This window comes from Dermacentor silvarum, chromosome 8, assembly GCF_013339745.2.
Source record: "Dermacentor silvarum isolate Dsil-2018 chromosome 8, BIME_Dsil_1.4, whole genome shotgun sequence".
Lineage (NCBI taxonomy): Eukaryota > Metazoa > Arthropoda > Arachnida > Ixodida > Ixodidae > Dermacentor > Dermacentor silvarum.
Genome location: NC_051161.1, coordinates 25464453 through 25487772, shown reverse-complemented (window position 1 = coordinate 25487772; position 23320 = coordinate 25464453). Strand labels below are relative to the sequence as shown.

Here is a 23320-nt window from a genome sequence, read left to right as displayed (position 1 = left end):
GCTTTATAGTGACAGTAGTTCCTTTACAACCGCGTAAAAAAGTGCACTTCCGCTGCTTGGGTTTGCTAAAGTTTGCTTCTTGGTTATTATGGTGGCGTGTGCTAACTGCTGCCACCACCCATTGCTTGACTAGGCCAGAACTGACATTATTAATCAATTGATGTGGTTTAACGCCCAAGAAATTGGGGCCACATAGAGGGCTCTGAACTAAATTTGACCATCTGAGATTTTTGACATCCACCTAAATATAAACGCATAAGCATACTTACACGCCATCTCATTAAAATGCAGCTGTCACAGCCAGAAATTGAACTCAAATATTGTACTCATCAGCAGAACACCAGTGCCACCGAGCCAACATGGCAAGTGCAACATTTTGAACTGATACCATAACGCTATTCTCACATAAGCTGTTTGTAGGCTTGCTAACAACCTGCCATCGTAGCTTAGAGGTTATGTTGTTGCGCTGCTGAGCGGGTTCAATTTCAGCTGCCGCAACCACATTGTGACGCGGGCGAAGTGCAAAAACACTCATGTACCTAGATTTAGGTGCACGTTAAAGGATTCGAGGTAGTCAAAAATAGTCTGGAGTTCACTACAACATGCCTTATGATCATATCATGGTTTTGGCACGTAAAACCCCAGAGTGTAATTTAATCTAATTAGGCAACAAACACCAACAGACATGGCTTACCCGGCAGACCTTAAAGCATTTTTTAAACAAGAAGCGATAAGTCAAGTCTTGAGCAGAAACTCGTAGTGCCAAATATAGCTCAGCTGCAGTCTTATGGTCATTCTTATATAGCGTCAGTGGAATATAGCACCCTGCGTAGTTTGTTGTTTTTCACTCTCTGCTTCTGGGTGGGTTGTGCTTACCTGCTCTTCTGCTGCTCACTTTCCTTAGGGCACCCCCTGAAGGTGTTGACTGAGCCAGTGGGCATTCCACTTCCGTTAAGAAGTGAGTCAACACGCATCTTACGTGTTGCTTGTGGCCGTTCACACAGCATAGTGCTTACTGACAAGGAAGGTGGTAAGTTCGTTCATAAAATGATTGTGTAGATTTTTCTGTGCAACATTTATGAGAGCTATCAAGAAATTTTGCCATTTACTATGCATCATTGCTTCGGTATTTCACTCTAAATGCAACAAAGTGTGTGAGTCTGCTTTCATGTCCTCACTGATGTCATGTGAGTTCATCTAATTCTTTATGCATATTTTTCCACTTCGTCCATAGTTAGTTCGATAATGTAGCCTTCTGGGTTTAAAATATGGCCTATTGCATATTTGAATATGTTAACAAGGAGGCTGTGATAATTGTCATGTTATGTCATCTGGCTGTCTAAAGGAGAGCTAATGTTTTTTCTATTTTGTCTGTGCATATGTCTGATTAACATGGTTACCTGCCTTCTGTTACAGGGTTTACATACTTTAGCACGTGCTTCATGCATAATGAAAATATACATGCCCACTTGAGCTGCTTAGAATGATGCATTGAGCAATGTCAAGTTGACTGCATAGGAAAAAACTGTGGCTTTGTTATCTCATTCTGCTAGAATCAAGAATTTAACATTAAAATAATGATTGCAGAAAACATTATTGAAGTAACAGGCACTCATAATTGAACAGTTTAACTTGAAGATGCACTATTACTAGGCCAGAATTGAACGTGTACTGTGTATGTGAGCAAAAATGTACTGTATGCACCACTTGTGCATTTCTGTATTGTATTGCGTGATGAGTGGCATGATTCATGTTTTATCATTTAAGGCCATGTTTAATATGCATTTAACAGCTGTCTGCACATTGAAGTCTCAAGTAATGGCATATATAAAGAGTGCTCGCATTTCGCTCTGCCTGTCCACATTTAGTTCTGATGAAATATAACTTTGTTATGTGTTAGCTGACTATCATGAAGAAATTTTAAGTTATTTTAGATTGTATTTTGGCCACAGTGTGCTGACTTGACCTTCATCACAACTTATCAAATTATCACCTCTGCTTTGACAGCATTTTCATTTGGGAACAACTCATTTGGACAGTGTGGTCGACCAGTTGTGCCAGACGAGAGCCCTGAAAGCTGTGCCACCCCTCGTCAGGTTCAAGGCATTCCTGGAAAAATTACCGATGTATGTTCTTGAATCTTGAGTATCTCATATTTTTGCATGCATAATTATCTGCATGATAGTGCAGAGAGGCTTTTTCATTTCCTGTTTTGCAAAAATTCTTAATGCAACAAATATCGTGCAAGCTACAGCTGTTTAAAAAACAATGAAAGACATTTAGACATTTTAGAAACTCTAAATATTGTTCTTAAATGGGACACTAAAGCTGAATGAATTACCTTATACAGGTACAATCTCTATTCTCTGTAATCTAATGTCCTGGCTGGAATAAGCGCTTAAGTCTATAGGGGAATCTCAACAAGTAACAGTGTTTTGTTCAAGTCTAAATGTGTTCTTTCATTCTGAAAACTCTGAAGTTACAGAGTTGAAGTGGTGTCACTTTCACGATAACCTACACACCAAACTTCTACATAGCGACAATGGATGTGGCAGTAGTGTTTACCTCAGGGTGTAGGATAGTTGCCTTACGAATGATATGGAAGCCGTAGATTAGAGTTAACAGGGTTACTTTAAATAAAGGGATGAGTGAAAGCATTTTCAAACACACAATGTGTGCATTCCTAAGGACTAGCAAAAGCACTAACAGTTAACAAATAAGAAGGCAGGTAGACACAGCACTTGTGTCTGTCAGATCTTCTTTCTTTTTTTTTTTTTTAATCTCGTTGTTAGTGCTGTAAAATGGCCCCTAAACAACCTGTGACATTTTGAACGCAATTTAAATGAGCACATGCATCATGTACAGAATGTTGTGACTATCATCTTTGGCGAACATGGCAACGCTATGCACTGCAGGGCAAGCACAAATTTTAAAAAAATAATCCCATGCTTCTTTCTGGGATTTCCCGGTCCCTTCTTCGCACGTTGTGATGTCAGTAGGGTCACACACTTGATATGTCAGGGTAAAAGTTGTCGATTGGTTGATCAACAAGGGACGAGAGCGCCAACGTCACGGGAGCCAGCTGTGTGTTCTAAGCAGGGGTGAGGGCTTGCCCTTTGTGCGTCTTTGATCTATTTGTGACGGTTCCATTAAGCTGGCGTTGCACAGGGAGTGATCAGAGGCAGATAATTGAGTCCTTCTGGTTCTCTATTCTGGTTGGGTAACGCGACCCGTAGCTTTTGCTGTAGTGCACAGAATTGGTGAGATGGAATAAAGTGAAATGTGTAAATAAAATTTAAGCCCCTCCCTGCAGGGGTGCACACGAAGCTTATCCAACCCTAGGGGAGGGGTTGGTTAGATTTTTGAGCGTTTGAGACACATTGAAGAGACATGGGGGTTGTTGGTGAATGAGAAACGGTTGTTTATTGTTGAGGTTGCAGGCTAACGTTGTAGGTTGGGTTGGTGGAGCTGTTTCATACACCGTCTGAAAGCGTTGACCTTCGGCAGTTTTGCCACCGCACAGTGGGGACAGGACTGCTGTAAGCAATGAGAAATGTCTTATCAGTAATGGATGTTACAGTTTACATCAGGCCTAACCCATCCCTCCTCTGGAGGGAGGGGACGCCTGTGATTAGCCCATCTGTCATTTCTAAACCCATTGTGTAAGGTTTCTGCAGCGGTGGAGCCTCTATGCAAAACATCTTCGTTTGCCGAGCGTGCACATGTTACGGGCGCGTGCCTTGCACTGTGCCTGCTTCATCATGCATATAAAATCCCGCTTTAAAGGGCGCATATGATGAACCGAGAGTGGCTGAATCGCATGGTGGTCTCGCAACCCGAAGGTCGGTGGTTCGAATCTGCAGCCCGACAAGCAATTTTTATTTTCGCGCAGTTTGGGTTTTTTTGTTCGCCGACACGAGTGAGGCAGTACAAGCTTAGCTTGAAAAATTTTTGAGCTCAGAGTGGTTTAGGCACTTTTTAATATGATTCACAACCAACTATCCATATTTGCTACCTTGCCACAGCACAATCTCTACACGTGCACACACTTGCATTCACAGAGAAACCTTGGGTTACGGATAAGGCAGACCAAACCACAGCTCAATTTCAATGCATTCTCCTCTCCCATGAAGGTGGTTTGTGGGCAGGACCACACACTCTTCCTCACGGGCGAAGGGGCAGTGTACAGCTGTGGATGGAGCGCTGACGGACAGACTGGGCTGGGCATTCAGGGCAGCCAAGGCACACCACAGCGTGTCAACGGGGACCTCAGTGGAGTCCGTATAGTCCGGATAGCTGGCACCGTAGACTGCATCCTGGCCATGTCTGGTAAGTTGCTTTTGTGGTAGATGTACAGTACAGTCCACTATTAATGGGATCTTAGTACTCAGTTTTACGTAACTTTGAGGAGTCTTCCCATTTTAAGAAAATTGGTGGCTCATAAAATTAATTATAAATAAACGTCGATTGATAAAAGATGATTGCGGACACCTTCTTGTCTAATGTGAGTAGTAATTGGTGTTGACATTTTTATCAGGTGTTCCTTTAACAGTGGGCCATGTTGTACATTGACATGATGCTGTCAAATGACTTTTTTACCCTACAATCAAACCTTATCGTAGTAAAGTAGTGTATGAGGCCAAAATGTGCCCACTGTATCCAGTATCCGTTAGTCAGGTTCGCAAATTGGCACGAGCCAATGTGCAGTGAGGTTCCTGCAGAAGCTCTCCACCCCTGAGCATAAATGTGTAATTAGCATAATGCACAATTAGCATAAATGTTTGCGTGGTGACCAGATAAAGCACCAGTTTTCACAACATTGATGCTTAGCCATGAGAGTTCCTGGGTCATTGCATGCATGATTGCAGCTGATGCTGGACCAAGTGATGGGATCCCTGGGCATTCCTAGTGCTCTAGAACTACGAAGTGGCGGGAGGAGTTTTTTTTTTTTTTTTTCTCGTTTTTTTCCCTTCAGACCTTTTGAGTGCTACAATGAGAGCCACACTACTCAGCTTCAAGCCAGTTCTGGTTGTACAGTGGCATGTAATATGAGATGGGATATTGAATTCATCTTTAAGCAACGATTACTCATTTGGTGTGGACTGGAAACTGACATGTCAGTGTGTAACAAGCAGATTTCTTGAACATTTAGTCCCTTTAATCACTCTTATGCGGAACGTGTGCATTCAGCTTCTATGGCCTCTCGTAGGTAATTTGTGCGTTCCCTTTCATATTGCTCAGGAGAGTACATACCAGCCTTCAAACTTTTGTTGAAGGCCTGCATTGTTGCTTTTTTCGCTATTGCTACCAAGTGTGACCTGGTGTACTCTTCGTTCTTGTAAAGTAAGCCTTATGGTCCAAGTGCCTTCATCTAAGGTCTTTATGGTTGACTGTTAGTTACAGCGATAGCCTTGGCCTCTTCTTATACTTTAATGTGAGTAATGAAGATTCTGTAAAGCTTATACATATGACTGTCTTGCAGACTCTGGTGACCTCTTTGGCTGGGGTAATTCTGAATACGGTCAGTTTGGACGGCAGACAGACGACAAGCAGGTGTGTATTACAGCATGGCTTTTGTGATGATAGTGGCTTTTATGGCATTATTGAGGCCATCCTCATGGCCTCTTTTTATCAGAGCAGGTTTCAAACAAATTGCAAAGGTTTAAGTTACATACTTGATGACACAGTGGCTGAACATGCTGCACAACACTGTATATATAATGCCATAGTACGGGTTTGAAGTCCATGTGATTTATCAGACATATTTCTGGGATTCTTTCACTAATTAGGACTGTGTTGGACTTCATTGCCATCTTGCAAGAGCCAAAAGTCACAAATGTCTGGGTCCAGTCGTAGTGCAAGTTCTTTATTTTACTTCTGAAACACGACACGGCTTCTCTGGCACACATTGTTCGCTTGGTACCTTCATAAGAAAGCTCTCAACATGTTTTTGGAACTATACACAAATTTGTCACAAAATTCTCACAAACATGCCTCAATTCAAAGCTCCTTTTGAAGTGCATGAAGTGGCGGACGGTGCCACCTGCAGGAGCAAAAACTGCCCTTCAGTCATGCGTCTCAACAATTCGCGATATTTAGTTTTGTAATCACACGTTTTCGGGTCTACTCGAATGCGCTAGACCACATGTGCGTTCCTCAAGCAACTCCTCATCGCATGAATTGCCAACGAGCATTACTGAAGGACACTGGGCACTTCAGTCAAGAGGTGTCTCTGCACTCCTCTTGGAAAAAGAGGTCATAGCATTTGACAAATGCGGCAAACAAGAAACCTGGAAAGAAAATTTGTATGATAGCACAGAAGGCCTTGCTTTTTGAGACCCGAGCTGGCTGCCTCAGGACAAGAACATACAGGAGCAAATATTCGCAAAAGGATGAGACGTTCGTTTGCTGCAGAAAAAAAAAATCCACAGATGACTCACCACTTCGTAATGGAATGCCAGGAGATTCATCCAGCCAGAACCATAGGGAACATCCACTTTCCAGGGGCGGTATTCTGTAAGAGTCCAATTAGTGGACCGTCCATTTCGACTGTCGCTGATTGGCTGCTGCTTCACGTGCAGGAAGGTGACAGCCAGTCTCCTTCCTGCACGTGAAGCAGCAGCCAATCAGCGACCGCCGAAATGGACGGTCCACTAATTGGACTCTTACAGAATACCGCCCCAGAAGTGCTGTGGTTCAAAGCCAATGGGAGTGTTAATTGGACAGTGGCAAAGGAGGGAAGAGATGGTGACAAAATCATAAAAGGCATAGGTCATTTTTAGATGATAGAGCAGAGATAGTAGATAGAATGCTAGATTACAATATGGTGACATTTAGTAGCTCACACAGGCTAGGCAATTATTTTTCACCACACCAATTCAAAGGGAATGCCATTAACAATCGTCATCGGAGTCGAGCAGGGACTCCGAGTAAGGCATGTTGGTGAGTGCGGTGTTAATCTATTTGGTACGGAAGGCATCCGGATGCCACGAAGAGTATGGTAGTGCTGATGTCTATGTCACTGCTGCACGTAAAGCTATGAAATTTGTTTTTGCAGATGTGCTTTGCAAGGAACCTAAACTTCCCCTTTGGAAAAGTGAAGGCTGTTGCCAGTGGGGGAACAATGTGTGGAGTAGTCACAGGTAGGTTGATGTGTTTGTTATTTCATAATGCCAATGACCAGCAGGCACTTCTATACGAGCTTTATGCACGTTGATTTATATTACATTCTTGTTCGATACTGCCGAGCCTTCTTTGTGACTGGTACATAGCTGAAAGGTTTATCAAATGTGCTACAGCTGCATGGGCGTTGACAGGAAATACCTAATGTAGGCATCAATATGAGCACGTAACTTATATGTATATGGTGTGTGCCTAGACCTTGGTTGTGTGCGCCAATTAACAGCATTTGTTTCAGTTAATTTAATCCTTTCTGCTTGCATGTGTCCTCATAGCATTTCTGTGTGTGTGCCAAGCAAGGAATGTCATACAACTGTAGACTACAGGCAAGCACATCAACACCAGATGTAAGGAGAGATAATCAGTTGGAAAATCCAAACGAGATATTTTCATTGTTCTCTGCTATGAATGTCTAGTTTGGCAGATCGATCTAGCCATGAATGCATCAATGACGTACTGTAATGAGTTGTATGTCCGCAAGAATGTGTTGTAACTGAGTTGCTCAGAAATGTACACGCTGTAGAATGCAAGGTGAAGCTTGTGTGTGCAAGGCTCCCTCACCTCATGTTCGGTTGATTGCTGCCAACCTTAATAGTACCTACACTAAAATGATTACCAATTCATTTCATGACAATATGCAACATCTAACAAATTCACTTAACAACGGCCTTGAAACCACTTTTCATATGGCCTCCTGCTGCTTAGGAAGCCTGATACAAAAGGTGGTCAAATGTCCTTGCTATGCGCCAGGCAAATGAATCTCCATTTTGTGCATTAGGTAAATGTAGATTTCATCTGTTTCTTGTTGCCATGTTGTACTTAGTTTCCTTCTCTCTTGCCTTGTTTGTGTGGGCAGATCTTGTGTTCCTTTCAAATGGCAGTTCTTAGTTTTATCTTCTTTTTCTCATTAAGTTAAATTGTTGTCATTATGTTAGAGTAGTTATATTAGTTTCTTTCCTTGAGTAATCATCGCACCATCGAAAATTGCTGCAGCGACTGTCATCTGCTTGTTCTGGCCGGTGATAACGATAGCACATGGCAGCCGAGCACACTGTCAGTATGCCAACCGCAATGCAATCAAATCCAATTCAAACCGAAAGTGGCAAGGTTTCCGTGATGTTGTGAAGCTAGAGTTGCATGTGGACAGCTAACGCAAGCATTGTTTGGCTTCATAAGGCGATATTAAAGCTACATGGCTTGTTTCAAGTTGAAGGCCGACGTCAATGTCGACGATGGTGATGCGGCTAGCGATGAGGAAGCTATAAGTGATGTCGTAGCTGACACTGACTCTAAATAGGTCGGCCCAGAATCGCGTTACTTATTCATTTAGTGACTCCAGGTTTAGCTACTGTCTCCAAATAAACGGTCTTTGTAATGACTGCTAGTTTAGACCCTGTGCTCTTACTACAAAGGTAAAGTTTGCTGGGTAGTAATATTTTGTTTGAGCTTGCCGTGGCTGGTGCAAGGGCCGCAATTTACAGCCACTTCATTTTCGATTTTTCTCTTTAGCACCCAGAACCTTCCCCCGGAAAACTTTCCCCTCGTAATTATCGCATCCCCCAACTTTGAATCAATTTACTGCGAAAAAAGTCTGACCATTATGCGAGTAAATACGTTAGTGCGAGCAGATGCACTGAGACCGAAATACGGCTGATGCTGATGCTTTCATGATACCACACTCTTAAAGGGTTAGTTGAATTTTCTCTAAGGAATGAAGCGCTTTGTCTAAACATAAAATGACGATGTTGAAGAAGCCATGATTAACTGAAAGTGCACTAAAGAGCAGCTAATCAATAGCTTTGTATATAGACAAGGCATAGTTAAACATAGCTTTAATATTGTTTGTGTATATATATATAATTTGTCTCACTGTTTAATTAGGATCATTTGATAATGACTGCCAGCATCTGCTGTTAACCTCTTTAACATTGTCCTTATTGCTCTGTTGTTTACTCATCATTCATACAAACTAACGAGCACAGGTCATAATGTTGTTGGAGAAGCTTCAGCTTAGAAACTCATTTTCTTTTTGGTGGAAGTTTTTGGCAGGGCACAAGGGCAGGCCTAATCGATTGCTCTTTCTACTGAACAAAGTACTCAAGCAAAGTAGCAGTTGATCATGCATACTGTTTCTTTCTCATCCTCTGTGCATGTTTTCATGGTCACACACGCTGAACATGTGACAATTACACCGGGTGTTCTTGCAAAGGCTGCCAAATTAACAATTTTTTTATTGCCTGTGGCAGATAGCACAATTGCATTCCTTGAACTAGATTACTCGAAGAGGCGGACATTACTTGCGCAAGAAATTTAAACGTATAATCAAGCTAGGGGGTTGAACACTTTTCAAGCCAACTTCTTATGGTTTTTTTCTCACCCTACTCTGTTGTTAAATGGGAAATAAAAATTGATGTATTAGTTGTTTAACAGAATTTCACTGATTCAATTCTTAACTGGTTACCTTACGGCACATACTGCAATTTACGAATTGTAACGAGTGAGTTCACAGGGTGTATCCACTTAGAACAAATTTTGAGGATGACACCAATTTTGAGAATATTCATTCTCGAAGTGTGCAACAAAATATATTGGTGTTCCAGTTATTTTTGTGCTTCAATGTGTAAAATTCCGTTTTGTTTTTAAAAAATGTAAGCAGATCAAAAGTGCATTTTGACCTCAAATTTGATGGGGCATATGGTGTCATCCTTAAAATTTGTTCCAAGCGGACACGCCTTGCAATTTTACCAGCTACAATTCGTACACTGCGGTGTGTGCTGTAAAGTAATCGGTTAGAAACTTAATTCGATGAATCCTGTTAATTAGCTAACACTGCATTTTGATTTCTTGTCCAAGTAATGTCCGCCTCTTTAAGTAATACAGCTAAAGTACTAGAACTGTGCTATCTGCCACAGCCGACTTTAAAAATGTTCAGTAGTCTTGCAAGAGCACCTGGTTTAGTGTTAGAAGGTGCTGATAACTGCTTGCCTTGCAGAGGGTGGTGATGTCTACGTTTGGGGATATGGCCTCCTTGGTCTGGGGCCCGAAGTGTCTTTCAAGGCCGTTCCAACTCTGCTGCCAAGGCCACTATTTGGGGCAAATCGTTTTACCCCCGACACCCATGTTGTTGACCTGTTCTGCGGTCTCAACCATTTTGCAGCCTTAAACAGTGAGTTATCGCGTAGCTTTTTGTTTTTTGCTATTGTTGATTTGGAAATGCAATGACCCTGGTGACATAGCTTCTGTTACAACGATTCGGCTTACATACCAGTTTATTAATGCATTAGCATTCTTCGTGTACTTCACACATTCCGGGGGCTATGTTTGTATCTACGTTTCTATCTAACCGTTTTTCTGCCTACCCGGGTCACTGGGTAGTCCGCTGTCAAATGGGTAGCGCATCGGTCTGCTGTGCTGAGAGAACGGGCACCTAAACCAACCATCGGACCAACTTGCGGCACTGGGGATGTGGCAACGTGTACATACGTGCCACTCTTCAACGAACCTCTTTCACGCCGACATGGGTCACTGTAAATGCGGGACTGGGTAGACACCGCTGTTCGGAGAAACTCTTTGGTGCCGATTTGGAGCACCGGGTATGTGCCACTCGGTCTGTGCCGGTCGTCATTGAACCTCTTTGACACCAACTCGGGTAACTAGGTGTGTACCACTGGGAATGTGGCACTCTACAATGACGAAAAAGATCCTTTAAGTTTAGCCAATGCTGAACGAAATCGAGTCCACATCACAAGGGTTCCTCCAGGACAGCAACTCGATGCTTTAGCAGGCTGCGCCACAAATGCACTGGGTATGTGCCGCTTTTCAAGGAATGCCTTTCAAAGCGCCAACACTTTCGCGAGCTGTGCCATGAATGCGCCGGGTATGGGCTGCTTTTGAATTAACTTCTCACCAACTTGGTCCACTGAGTATGTGACACTGAGTGTGTGGCAAGCAAGGTAAGTGTGTGGCGAGTGTGTGGCGAGCACCGGCGCGCTACGCTTCTGGTCTCGGAGGCCACGTGTGGACTTCTCGGCAGTGCCACTAGATGGCACACCGTGTTCAGAAAGAAGCGTGAGAGAAGAGCCCGGTTGCCGCGCAATGCGTTTCAAAGTGTTTGCATGCGCTGGCACTCTATGCATTTCGGAGGTCACGCGCAGGCTTCGCAGCGGCTCCTCTACATGACGCCGAGTGTTCTTAGGGAAGTGCGAAAGAGGAGCCTCACTGCAGTACGGGCCTCATACATAACTCGTTTTAATGGTGGGAACACATTGTGTCACTTTATTTATTCAATGCTAAACGCATACCGTCGAAAGTCATCGTGAGATGGTTTCTGCTGCTATTTTTTTTCTCTCTCTCTCTCTTGAATGCTCGGCTTAGCTCAGCTACTTCTTGAAGCGTGACAACACAAGCGCATTGAAGTAGTGAATCGACAGAGCACATGCTGTTTTCACAACTGAATCTTTTACTGATAACCAAACACTTAAGTACAAAGGAAACTGGAAATGTCAAATAAATTGTCAAAACCAAGAGACAATTATGAATGCATGATCATGTGCCATAAAAAAGTGACCGTGGCATTAACCTTCATTTTTTAAATTTCGCGCCGAAATCCCAGTGCCGGTTCATCAGTGCGATGTCATGGATTTCAAAGTATTGTTCCGTGCTTCAGCCACTGTGGCTCAGCAAGAGTTCTTGCTACTTGCTAAGTTCAATCTTCAGGTCATTTAAAATACAATGTGGTCTGTCCTTACTGATAAAAATTCAATGGCGATTTAGCGGTAAATGCGTGAGAAATGCATTAGGCATTACGTCGCACCACTTTGAGGTCCCGGATCCATAATTTAAACCATGTTTACCACATTCCAAAGTGTTGTTCAGGAGCTCACTCGAGACACGTTCTGCCTCTTCGAGGAGCGATGTGCAACTGACGGTGTTCTGGTGCAGACCACTGTCAGTTGCACTGTGTGTATATATATATATATACATATATACATACACACATATACACAAGCTCTCCCATCTCCTCTCTACCTCTACCACGTGAGCAGCTTCACACATATACACTTTTTTACACTTTGACACTCCTAATGGTAACGCATAAAAACATTACCTAGGCCCAAGCAGACGCCTTTAAAATTCCTAACGTCATGGCTAGCTGGTGCAATAACTTCGAGACGGCATCACCATCTGTTAATCATTTTTTTGGCTTTTTTGGCCTAGCAAGCCTCATCTCACGCTAGGAGGGGCATTATTGGTATTGTAGATCGGTAACCTTATAATAAAGCTCGAATTGTTTTTCTCTTTAGTGTTCCTTTAACGTGAAAGGCTTCTATCACTTCCCTTCATTGTCACTTGGTTTGATCATTAGATAGTTTTGGCCTGTCCATAATCTTCTTACGTTTTACGGATTATCGGGTTACCGGAGCCGTGGACGGCAGTAGCAAAGTTGCTAGCGACATCTTGTGGCGCATTGTCGAACTACAATGCGTTAGAAAGGTTTTTATATCACGTCATTGTTCTTGTCAAAGGAAAATCATAAAAGGATTGCATGTTAATGATTACGTCACTACCGATGCTTCACACCAGCAGTTATGCAGAATGTGGTAAGTCACTGCATTAATATAGCTTTTTGTGCTCTCTGGTTAAATCCTGTGTCACAAGATGTCACTGCCAGCACTGCCCCTGCCATGCATCTCTCCAGTAACCTGGTATTCCACAAATGGCTATATGTTTATGGACAAGCTAAACCTCTCTGTTATGATTTTGCCAGATTCCGTTGCACTTAAGGGCTCGGTTAAAATTTGAAGGGGCACTTAGTTATTCCTATGAGGATGAATGCGAAAGCATTGCAACCACCGGGCGATGCCTATGCTCTTTCATTCGTTGAGTAACTACATGACCGAAAAGTTTTGATGCATTGTGTAGTTGCAACAGCCAACGGTGTTCGTCACACGGTGCACACAATGCAAGGTCATGAGTTCGACTCCCAACAAAGGTCATGGATTTGAGTGCCATAATTAGCTCTACCTTTATTAAAAACAAAGGTTGTGGGTTCGAGTGCCCTAATTAACTATGCCTTAATAACTTCACCTTAAACAGCACCAAAGGTCATGCATGGGTTCAACTCCCACTAATGGTCGTGGGTTCGAGTGCCATAATGAACTCTCTCTTATTTAAACCTGTGCCTTAACTAACTCTACCTGAATTAACTTCACCTTAATTAACACCAAAGCTCGTTGGTTCAACTCCCACCAAAGGTCGTGGGTTCAAGTGCCTTAATTAACTGTGCCTTAATTAACACCAAAGGTCGTGAGTTTGACTCCCACCAATGGCTGTGGGTTCGAGTGCCATAATGAACTCTATCCTAATTAAACCTGCCTTAATTAGCTTTGTCTTAATTGACATCATCAACTGCGTCGATTGGCTCACTTGACTTTTTGGACTATCGTGGTCACACCGACAACGCCAGATTTTCGGCCTCATGAACCATATATTATCCTTTTGCATTAATAATCAAAAATTAAGTTGTGGGAACAGTGCATGTCCTGTCAGTTGACTACTTCTTGGTCCTCGTGTTGTTGTGCTACTATAACCCAGCTTCGAATCCCCTCCAACTTGTCTGTCTGTACATCCTTTTGCTTGGCTTAGTTACGTGACTATGCAGTGAAGGGCAATAAGTTGCATTTTCAAAGTTGAATGTATCCATCCTTGCCTCACTTTCTGTGCACACAAGCTGTGCCGTAGCCTTCCGTTTGACATTTGTTGGTAGATGTGATGTCTATACGGTCGAACCCACGTATAACGTATTATTGTGTATAACGAACAGCAGTAAAATCCCTTTAAAAAATTTTGTGCAACATTTTTATTTTATTGCGATAGCAATTATATGGACACTTCTACCAGATTTCTGCCGTCGCCGTGAGGTTCCCTATAGATAAAATCTTCGCCGCGCGCCGTATGCCCGAGCGGAAGCGTGCGGGGACGCGCGCTATCACGGAGAGCGAACGCACTCAATCACCCACGCGCAAGCAAGGAAGCGGGAAGCCAGGAGCGCGGGGGGGAAGGGGAGGGGGGCGCACTTCTACGCTGCCAACAACCGCGCTCGTCGCTCGTCCGCACCGTCTCTTATCTCCACACGGCTCTGACCTTTATGCGCCGTGCATTCGCCGCTCAGTTTCCGTTGAAGCGATAGACCGCACGTACCTTCGCCCGCTGCTGCGGCGTATATATGCGCTTGCTGCCAGCGTTTTGACAGTCGTTGTCTGCAGTCATTCAGTGTGATCTATTCATGTTTGTTTGTGCGCGCTCACACCACGCTTGTTCAATCAGTTAGTAATAGTCGGGCCACATTTTCCAACGCACGCTACACATGCAATGCTGCCCGGGTCGGCAGTGCAGCGCTACAGGTGTGTCCCTTCGCACGCGCTGCCCACGGGAAGCGCTTCTCATCAACACCACCGTTTCACACGCGCCTCCTCGTGGTCATCAAGTCTCTCTTCATGTCGGTCTACTTACGCCGCAGCACACCTGCTTACTTAATCAGCTCATGTTTACTACAATTCATATTGCTACCAAAGCCGCTCACCTTACTTCGTATGACATTGCTGTGTTGCTATCGCATTCATTGCTTCGCCCTTAGGGCGAAACTGTGACATTTTTATATATTGAAATACCTATATATCAAACTTTTTTGTGATCCCCTTCAGATTCGATATATCCGGGATCAGCTGTATTAGCTAATCAAGCAGAGCTTGCCTGCTCTGCTAACTTGTAGGAGAAATAGGAACAAGGGAATAGCATGCTGATCATGCACTTCTCTTATGAAGCTGCCACATAAGTTTTTAGCCTCAATTCTCTACGTAGCCTTGGCCTGCTAATCCAGCTTCAGATACACTACTCATTTCAGCATTGCCGAGAGAAATAGTGGTTTGGGTCGTTACACTAATTCTTTTTTGCAGACAAGGGAGAACTGTACACCTGGGGAAAGAATAGAAATGGCTGCCTCGGCCTGGGTCACACAATGGATCAACATTTTCCATTCAGGGTAAGTGCTCAAGCTCCTTGATAAAGAATGGAGTAACCTCAGTTCCTCTTCTCAAGTAATTTCTGTAGTGTCTGTGGCTGCCTTTTCATTGCAGTAACTGCTGAATGAGCATTTTGTACCAGGACATGAAGTGCTTATCGGTTCTGATCCTCTTAAGTTGCAATTCCAGCATTAAAAAAAAAAAAAAAATTATGATCACCTTTTTTAAGTACTGTTGAACCAGTGTTCACAGAATAATCACAATGTATATATTTCTTTAAATATTAAATTAAGTTCTGGGGTTTCATGTGCCAATACTACAATCTGATTATAAAGGCACGCTATAGTGGGGGACTCCCACATTAATTTTGACCACCTGTGCTTCGTTAACGTGTACCTAAATCTAAGTGTGCTAGCGTTTCTTCATTATGGCCTCAGCGAAATGTGGTTGCTGCAGCTGCGATTGAACTCGCGACCTCGAGCTCAGCTGCGCAGCACCATAGCCACTGGGCTACCGCGTCGGGTAACTTTGATTTTTACTATGTTGCATTTCTCATAGGATGCCTAAGTTAGTTTATTGAAGCAGTGAACTAACATATATACTAGGCAGATAAAGAGTAGTGTTTACTTATGCCACACAAAACAGAAAGGAAATAGACGTTTTGCATTTTAAGTTCTAAAATTCCAGTTGTCAAATGTAGTTAATTGTAATAAAGCTACGTAAAAAAAGGGGGCACCTTTTCTTTGGCGGGTGTACCATGGGCAGCCATCCTCGCACGGACTGACCTGGAGAATCAATTGAGCCTCCTCAACCAGGCACGGTGCGTGGCGGTGGCCACTGGAGTCCTGGACTAAGGACCCACCCTATTTTACCTGAATAATGTTATTTCTCTCTCTCTTCACGTGGTGCTGTTGTATTTTATCTGCTAGAGCTGCCATCATTTTTTATGCCATTGTAGTATGATCATTTCAAAGTTCTTTTTTTGAAGGAGAGCGACGCTTCTGCACAAGTATTAGCACAAAGCATTTGCGTTTTCTCAGCCGCGTGGTCTCCTGCAAGTAAGACCATGGAAAACTTGAGAGTGATGTTGCTCTTGCCCAGACATCACTAGAGTAAAGCAGTAATAGACGCAAAATGTCCACGTGGCCACAGAAGTTCTGATCACATTGGCATCATGAAAGAGAGAGAGAGAAGTCAAATTTATGATGTGCTGGATCTGCAACCAGGAATTCAGGTGTGCCGAGGCGTTTACACAGTGTACCTCTCAGTTTCAAGATCTAAATGTTGGTTGTGAGGAAGTTCAGCTTTTTTTGTATGCTCACATTTCGATTAAATTGGTTGACTAATCTATTACTCTCTATATGCAGCCAAATGTGACAGTGCAAGTTGGTGCCAATAAAAGTGTAGCAATAGCTTCCAATTCGTTGTGTCAATCAACGTTAAAGCTGGACAGCATTTCATGTGACAGTGTTGTGTAGTGGAAAATTAGTCCTGCAAGGTGGCAATATCATGATAACTAGTTTATGAGATATGTGGTATCAGTGCTTCCAAAGCAAGTGTCATATGGGTTATTTTAGGCGCAGCAGACATGCGTTGATGGCTGCCTATGCTACCTTGTTTAACTCTTTTGTTACCGTGCCTACAGAAATTGATCAATTTGATCTGCAGTTTTTCTTTAGCGTTGTTAAACATTTCTCTTGGAATTCTTCTGCCAGCAACATCATGCATCGTCTGTAATGACGACTGAACTTTAACTTAAATATTTGTTAGATTTTACAATTTTAGGGAATCTGGAAAAATAAAACTTTAACTGGAGGTATCGTCAAAACTAGACTAGCCCTTCTTCCTTCTAGACTAGACTAGCCTAGCAAAACTAGACTGTCACTTCCTAGCCATTCTTCAATAAGAAGATGCAAAATTTGTGCATTGGTTGACTAGGCAACATAATTTTTAACTGACAGCAGCAGTGAAGACTCAGAATCTTCTCTCAGGTTGTCAATTTTCCAATCTGGCCTATAGGCTGTTTTAACGATGCCTCAAACAACGGTAGATGCTCATGAGTGTGTGTTATTTTAATAGTGTTTAACTAATAAGTGCAACTTTATTTTCCCCACCGTGGGTTGCTTGTACACAGTATGTGTACAAATTATTACGAGTAATCATTCTCATCGTGTGGAGTTTTCACTCGTACAAGGGCACACAGTCAATTTTGGACCATCTTCGACCAAAGCTTTACTAGCCATCTAATCTCACACTTTGAACACCGCCTGTGCAACACTCCACATTACTGTACAGGACAGTACAGGAACTCAACAAAGTATGTGGAGGCTCCAGCATGAGTTGAATGGACACTAGACCACCTTGCTCGCACAGAAAAGCTGACCTTAACACAATAATCAAGTATGGGGAGGCTCCTGCATGCTCCCTGAACTGACAACCATTGCTTCGCGAGCCTAGAAAATGCAGTAAAAAAAACAAACTAGGGGCCTGCTGCAATGAGTAAAAACAAATGCTTGCTGTACCATAGGAACTTACTCATTTTCACATTTGCAAAGCTACTGCTTTCCTGCATAGCATGTGCATCACTGTGGCTAGTATTGACACCAACAAATCTTCATTGAAAAAATTTTGCACAATCTGACTTACGAAAGTTGAGAACTAGGAACCAGGTGCATACTTTGCACATTTCAGATTTGCTTTTAATCTCAGTGCTTTACTAAAAAATAGCAAATTATTGCTTTTATTTGTGCTCCTTGAGGTGCTTCTTTGAAGTTTCACTTAAGAATTCTAAAAAATTGTCTGAGCTATTATTACTATCCATTCAAAACACCAGTGGTTAGGCTATAATTTTCTGCATTGCAGTATACATTGTGACTACTATGTCTTGAAATAAAATGTTGAAGCATAAAAGCACCGAAAATGAGCACATTTCTAGCTTTAACGGAAGAGTGAATCCCAGCACCAGTGATTGAGTTGAGCTCATTTTGTTTTTATTGAATTTCATATTTACATACAACATCATACAGCATACAATGCCACTTCTGGGGGGTGGCTAAAAACTAATTACCTGACAAGGCCCACCCTCCTGGCAACAAGCACTGCATTTGGCACATTGGAATGAAGATGCTTTACAAAGTTGCAATAAACACAATGTTAATCATTTTGTATGACACATAAATAATCCCAAGTAATAATGTACTGTTTTTTTTTTTTTTTTACGGTAACATTTCAACAACACAGAATAAGCACTACAAGAACAGAATAAGTCATAATGTTACATTATAGCAGAAATAGGCAGTTCAGTAACTTTTCATGTACAATGTTTTACTCTAGAATTCATGTGCTAATTTTTCAATTTCGCTATTTTTGTTGTAAGACAATATTGTAATGTGTTCGAAAGTCTGAAGTCCATAGCTGGTCTGAGCTGGTCAAAACTGTGTCCTACAAGAAATATTGGAGATAATAAACACCATCAAGCAGTGAAATCAAAGGCTAAGGTTAGGTTTGTTGTGGATCATACGCTGCACCTATATTATATTACCTGTTGGATAGTTATTAATTTATATATATATATATATATATATATATATATATATATATATTCAAAAGTTCTAGCAAGCATTTTACTGTGCTAGAAGTATAAGGTATGTTAATGGTTGCTCTAATTGCCTTTTTTTCACTAATAATTTCGGTCTCGGTGATTGCGTAGTAAAGCATGTATTTTTCTTTCACAGGTTAGCCTCACAGCGGATATTCTGAAGGTCAGCTGTGGTGTGGACCATACGGCCGTGTTGAGCCAATCCTTGTGCTGACAAGAGCCTTGTGGTTTCTAGACGTGGCAAATAGTCATTGGACATCAGTGATAGGCAGCGTGGACATGTGTCATTGATGTAAAAGTGCACTGATGCTCTGTTTTTATTGTGATGCACTCTGAGAATAAATTTGTGCTGGTAGTCACGTATGTCATATTCTGTGTCATATTGATTTCTACCTTTTGGTTTGACTAAAGGTTTGGTTGAATGGTCCAGGAGTCTGAAAGGATACTCGAGCATTGTGCCAGAACCTTTGTATGTGTGAACACCTACATTGAAATGATTGGGGTAAACTACTAAAAGTTTGTTATGCAATAGTTCTACAAGCACCAAGAATGTGATGTTCATTACGAATGTGCAGGCTTGAGTTGTTTACTTCTGCACTCTCTCCATTTACATTGTTTCACTTCTATTCCACAAACCTCCTCTATAGAAGTGATAAGCAATTCAGCAAGCGGGGCTCCTCAGGCAGATGTGCTGCACATTTCCCGTTCATCTCAATTAGTAGTCATCCAACAGCTAGACTAACCTTAGTTCAGATTCAAAAATACAAAATTTGGGCCTTCTAGTCGTATGTGGCTACAGTCGCAGCCCAGCAGGTGATGCCTTGACAACTTCGCGCTGGATCACCCGTCGCTGTGAATTAAATGTTGGCTGCCATTGAAAGCTGGCAGACCATTCCCATAATCAATTCATTTTCATCCCTTGCGCATTTGATTACCTGTTTTCGCTCAACTGACAACGCTGTTGTCCCAATTACCCACGTCCATGGAGGAGGATTTCGCACGAAGACGAACTCTGTCTCGATTATCGGTTCTGCTCCTCGCTTTTTTAACGCACCAGCTGCACCAAGGTGGCCCACGAAACTTGAGGTGGTGAGTGACACATACTCTTCAGCAGGATTTTCCTGGTAACAAAAATATTTTGCCGTGCGACCAAAACTTAAAATAAAGGACTCTTTCGGTTGCTATGACTACTATGACGACGCTGCGTGCCTGTTTCGGCTTCGCTGCTGGCTATGTGGCTATGTCACAAGAAGAAGCCCCCACTAGAGACAAGTCTCGCATGTTCTCGCGCGAAGCGATCTGGACGCGCGCTGCGGCAGCGGTCAGCAACTCAGCAGTGGGCAAAAAATAGTACGCATCGAGAAGGCAGCGGCGCCGAAGAAAAAGTACCGCGCAGGCTTCGTCAACTCCTTTTTCCTTTGCCGTCGGTGACGTAAAGGTAAGCGTTAGGCCTCTTCAGTGCCTTGCTGGCGTTCTTTGTGGTGCCGTTGATGGTGCCGTCGGAAAATAAACGGCTGCGCAGCATGCCGTGAGTTGTTCGGCACTTTTGATGAAGTCGGCAACGCCATACAAGTCGGGTCTTCCCGATCCGTAACGTGCTTGTGCAACTTGCCCGCTCGCTCATCCTGCCACGCTGTCTCTGACGCGAATTGGTGTTCTCCCATTGTCTTGGGTGACGCAGGTATTGCGAGTATGGCACGCGGACAGCAGAAAATTCAGTCGCAGCAAAAGGCACAGAAGAAGCAGGAGCAGCTGAAGAAACAGCAAAATCATGACCAGAAGGCGGCTGCTGCCAAGGCCCTTAACCACACATGCACTGTGTGCAAGGTACGTAACAAAGAAAAAGGTCGTTGGCTTTTCGTTTTGAGTCATGTGGGTTAGCGGGTCACGGCGAGATGAGCCACCGAGCGACGCCGGCCTGTTGCGCGGCAGTAGTGACCACTTCCGCGACGCTCCTTTCGGATGTGCGAGCGGCGCTTCTTTGACCTCGTAGCGCACCCGTTTGCTGTGTGAGGAGAGTTCGAGTTAAAGTGGCCAGTAAGTAATTGAGACAATCGTGCCAACAGCGGACCCTTAACTGCTCGTACCTACAGAAAGCGAAGGTGTGCGCTGGTTGACGCATGGCGACGATACTGTTGCTGCCTTGTGCGGGTTTGACAATGTTTCGACGCTAGTTGATTTCTGATCTCGTGATGGCGGTCCGAGAGCTTTAACGTGTATTGCTCCCCGTAGCCTTCGGATCACTAATGAACGGCCTTGCAAAACTGTGTTGACGGGCACTTTGCTTTTGTTCAGATTAATTCATAAACTGCGACGTCAGTTCATCGGCGTTTGGTTGCGCGAATTATGTTCACTTTTTTCATTGTAATGGCCATTGTGTCTTGAGTGTGTGAGGTTGCTTGAGTTTCACTGGAACCTAATGGTCGTGACAGGATTGCCCCCATTTTCAAATGTAACCAGTTAGAACAATTAAAGGCCAGCTGAGAATCGATCAGTAAACCAGTCCAACTTGGCAGTCGTACTCACCTGTGGTTCCAGTGTTTCACCTGTTCAAATGTTGACTGTGCCTTAACACGCATATTCATTTGACCTTGTTCATTAGACTCAGATGCCGGATCCGAAAACCTACAAGCAGCACTTCCAGAACAAGCATCCAAAATGTGATCTGCCAGAAGACCTGAAAGAAATCTAAAATATCGAAGGGTTCTCCCAGAACCAGGCATGGTGGTGGCAGCCCGAAGGTGGATGTGTGCTGAAGACCACCTTTGTGGACTTGCCGCTGCTTTTTTACACATCAGCATCCTTCTTGTACAGCCTTATCCTGCCCCGAAGAATGATAAAAGAGAAACTGAAAGAGCAGTCTTTGAATTGAAAAAAAAAAAATGACAAGGGAGCCAGATGCCATTTTGGTGTAGGCAGCCTGGCTTTTCAATACACTTTGAGATAATCAGATGTGATAAAGTTTTTGCTACTCAACCCATCGTGTGTGTGTCTGTTGTCCATAAGAAAAAAAAAGGTTAAGTGGTGTGAACTGGTTGTGCATTATGGGCACTGTTGAGCTGCAGTAGCTTCTTGGAGTATAGTTTGTTTGCTTGTAGCAAGTGTCACCACATTGGAGAACTAGTGGGCTGGTATAATGTAGCGATTCTTTAAATTCTGCTACTTTATCATCAGTTCATGGCGGCCAAATCTGGTGGGCGTAGTGCTGTTCGAATCACTGACAAAGCTAAACAGGCAAAATAGAATAGCTGCATTATCCCAATCCTGTTTTTACTGCAATGCTGCAGATAGCAGATTAGATGAAGGCACTTATTTTTCATCGCACTGTTGGCCTTCCAACAAAGTGGCTGTAGTGCAGTAGACATTTTTGTAATGCAAGAAACTAAATTGGAACGTGGGAAGCATAATTTAACCTGCTTACTACAACAACTGAAGGTAATAACCAGTGCAACACTGCATCCCGGCTTCAGCTCCATCTTGCAATGCTGACTTCTTCCATGGTGCTGAAGACCTTTCATAGCTGGTGTAGCATTCTGCTACTCGGCATGGCATTGTCGTTTCAATTCTCAGCTGCATGCTGAGGGGGTATGCAAAATATGTTCATCGGCTGTGCCTTAGGTGTACTTCAAATAACCCAAAGTGTTTATAATAAATCCATAGCCCTCAGCTGGCTAGTCTCGTAGCCCATGTTTTGCTTTGGAACATATCGAGTCGGAATTCTATGGCAGCACTGCATGCATTGTGTGCTTTTCACTCATCTTGCAGTATGGAGTTAACTTTCTTGTAGCGCTTTGAAACGACCATATGTCCATTGTGTTTCAATGTTTGCTGATGGTAGTACATCGAAAGTGACACCGCCAGCGTGCTTGATTTTGAGATTATAGCCCCAGGTGCAAGAACGTAAAAGGAAGAAAAACAAGTGAAAGGTGTTCAGAAAATTTGGTCAGGTGGAACATGCTGTCAGCCTAATAGTGTTAAACTGCTTACGTCCAGCTTTAGGAGGCTTTATGAACTATGACAGTAGTTCAAAGCTCAGAACTTGGTTTGTTGTGCCTGTTGATCCTTTCAATCATACTGATATTGTGTCGGCATCAAGCCATGTCCTTGTCCTCGGCTTTGCCCTCGCGTACCACCGGGGCTTGTACCACAGAACACCTATGTCTTGTACCCCTGCGGCAATGTGCAGTTGGGTGCTAGATGGCCTAGTCACTGAGCTATCGTGCAACATTCGTGCTTGGCAATCCGCAGGGTTTTTGTGCACCATGCTGCGAGCAGTTGCTGCCTGCGCATGCATTTCGGATTACACAGCAAACAATAGTATAGCAGATGACGTCATTGTGTGCATATATAAGGTTTTGAAGAGACAGTGCCATTAATTTAATAATAATGGCACTAGTAAATAAGCAGAATGGCAGTATGCTCTGAGATCGTGCTGCAGTATGGCACAACAGGTCATATGGCATATTCAACAGATCATTTATGAGTAAATGATCTGTAAACAGCCTTGTAGCCATGTAAACAT

The 23320-nt window shown here is 43.2% G+C and overlaps 2 protein-coding genes across 8 annotated transcripts in view; both read left to right on the top strand.

Moving 5' to 3' along the window:
- The window catches only part of LOC119462010 (RCC1-like G exchanging factor-like protein), a 37425-nt gene extending 18261 nt beyond the window's left edge, over nucleotides 1–19164 (top strand). For 3 of the 7 annotated variants that reach the window (XM_049672682.1, XM_049672687.1, XM_049672686.1), the window contains 8 exons: nucleotides 905–1030; nucleotides 2008–2126; nucleotides 4134–4329; nucleotides 5483–5553; nucleotides 7058–7142; nucleotides 10172–10345; nucleotides 15135–15220; nucleotides 18935–19164. In XM_049672682.1, the coding sequence (XP_049528639.1) occupies nucleotides 905–1030; nucleotides 2008–2126; nucleotides 4134–4329; nucleotides 5483–5553; nucleotides 7058–7142; nucleotides 10172–10345; nucleotides 15135–15220; nucleotides 18935–19012 (935 nt within the window). In that variant the 3' untranslated portion in view covers nucleotides 19013–19164. The remainder of the gene's footprint in view (nucleotides 1–904; nucleotides 1031–2007; nucleotides 2127–4133; nucleotides 4330–5482; nucleotides 5554–7057; nucleotides 7143–10171; nucleotides 10346–15134; nucleotides 15221–18934) is intronic. The other 4 variants (XM_049672685.1, XM_049672684.1, XM_049672683.1 and 1 more) reach the window with 4 other exon arrangements.
- Nucleotides 19165–20084: 920 nt separating this feature from the next.
- On the top strand, nucleotides 20085–21774 carry LOC119460835 (zinc finger protein 706-like). Its single transcript, XM_037721932.2, has 3 exons — nucleotides 20085–20236; nucleotides 20480–20625; nucleotides 21401–21774. Exons 2-3 carry the CDS (start codon nucleotides 20491–20493, stop codon nucleotides 21488–21490), a joined length of 225 nt encoding a protein of 74 aa, XP_037577860.1. The 5' UTR covers nucleotides 20085–20236; nucleotides 20480–20490; the 3' UTR covers nucleotides 21491–21774.
- The last annotated feature ends 1546 nt before the right edge of the window (nucleotides 21775–23320 follow it).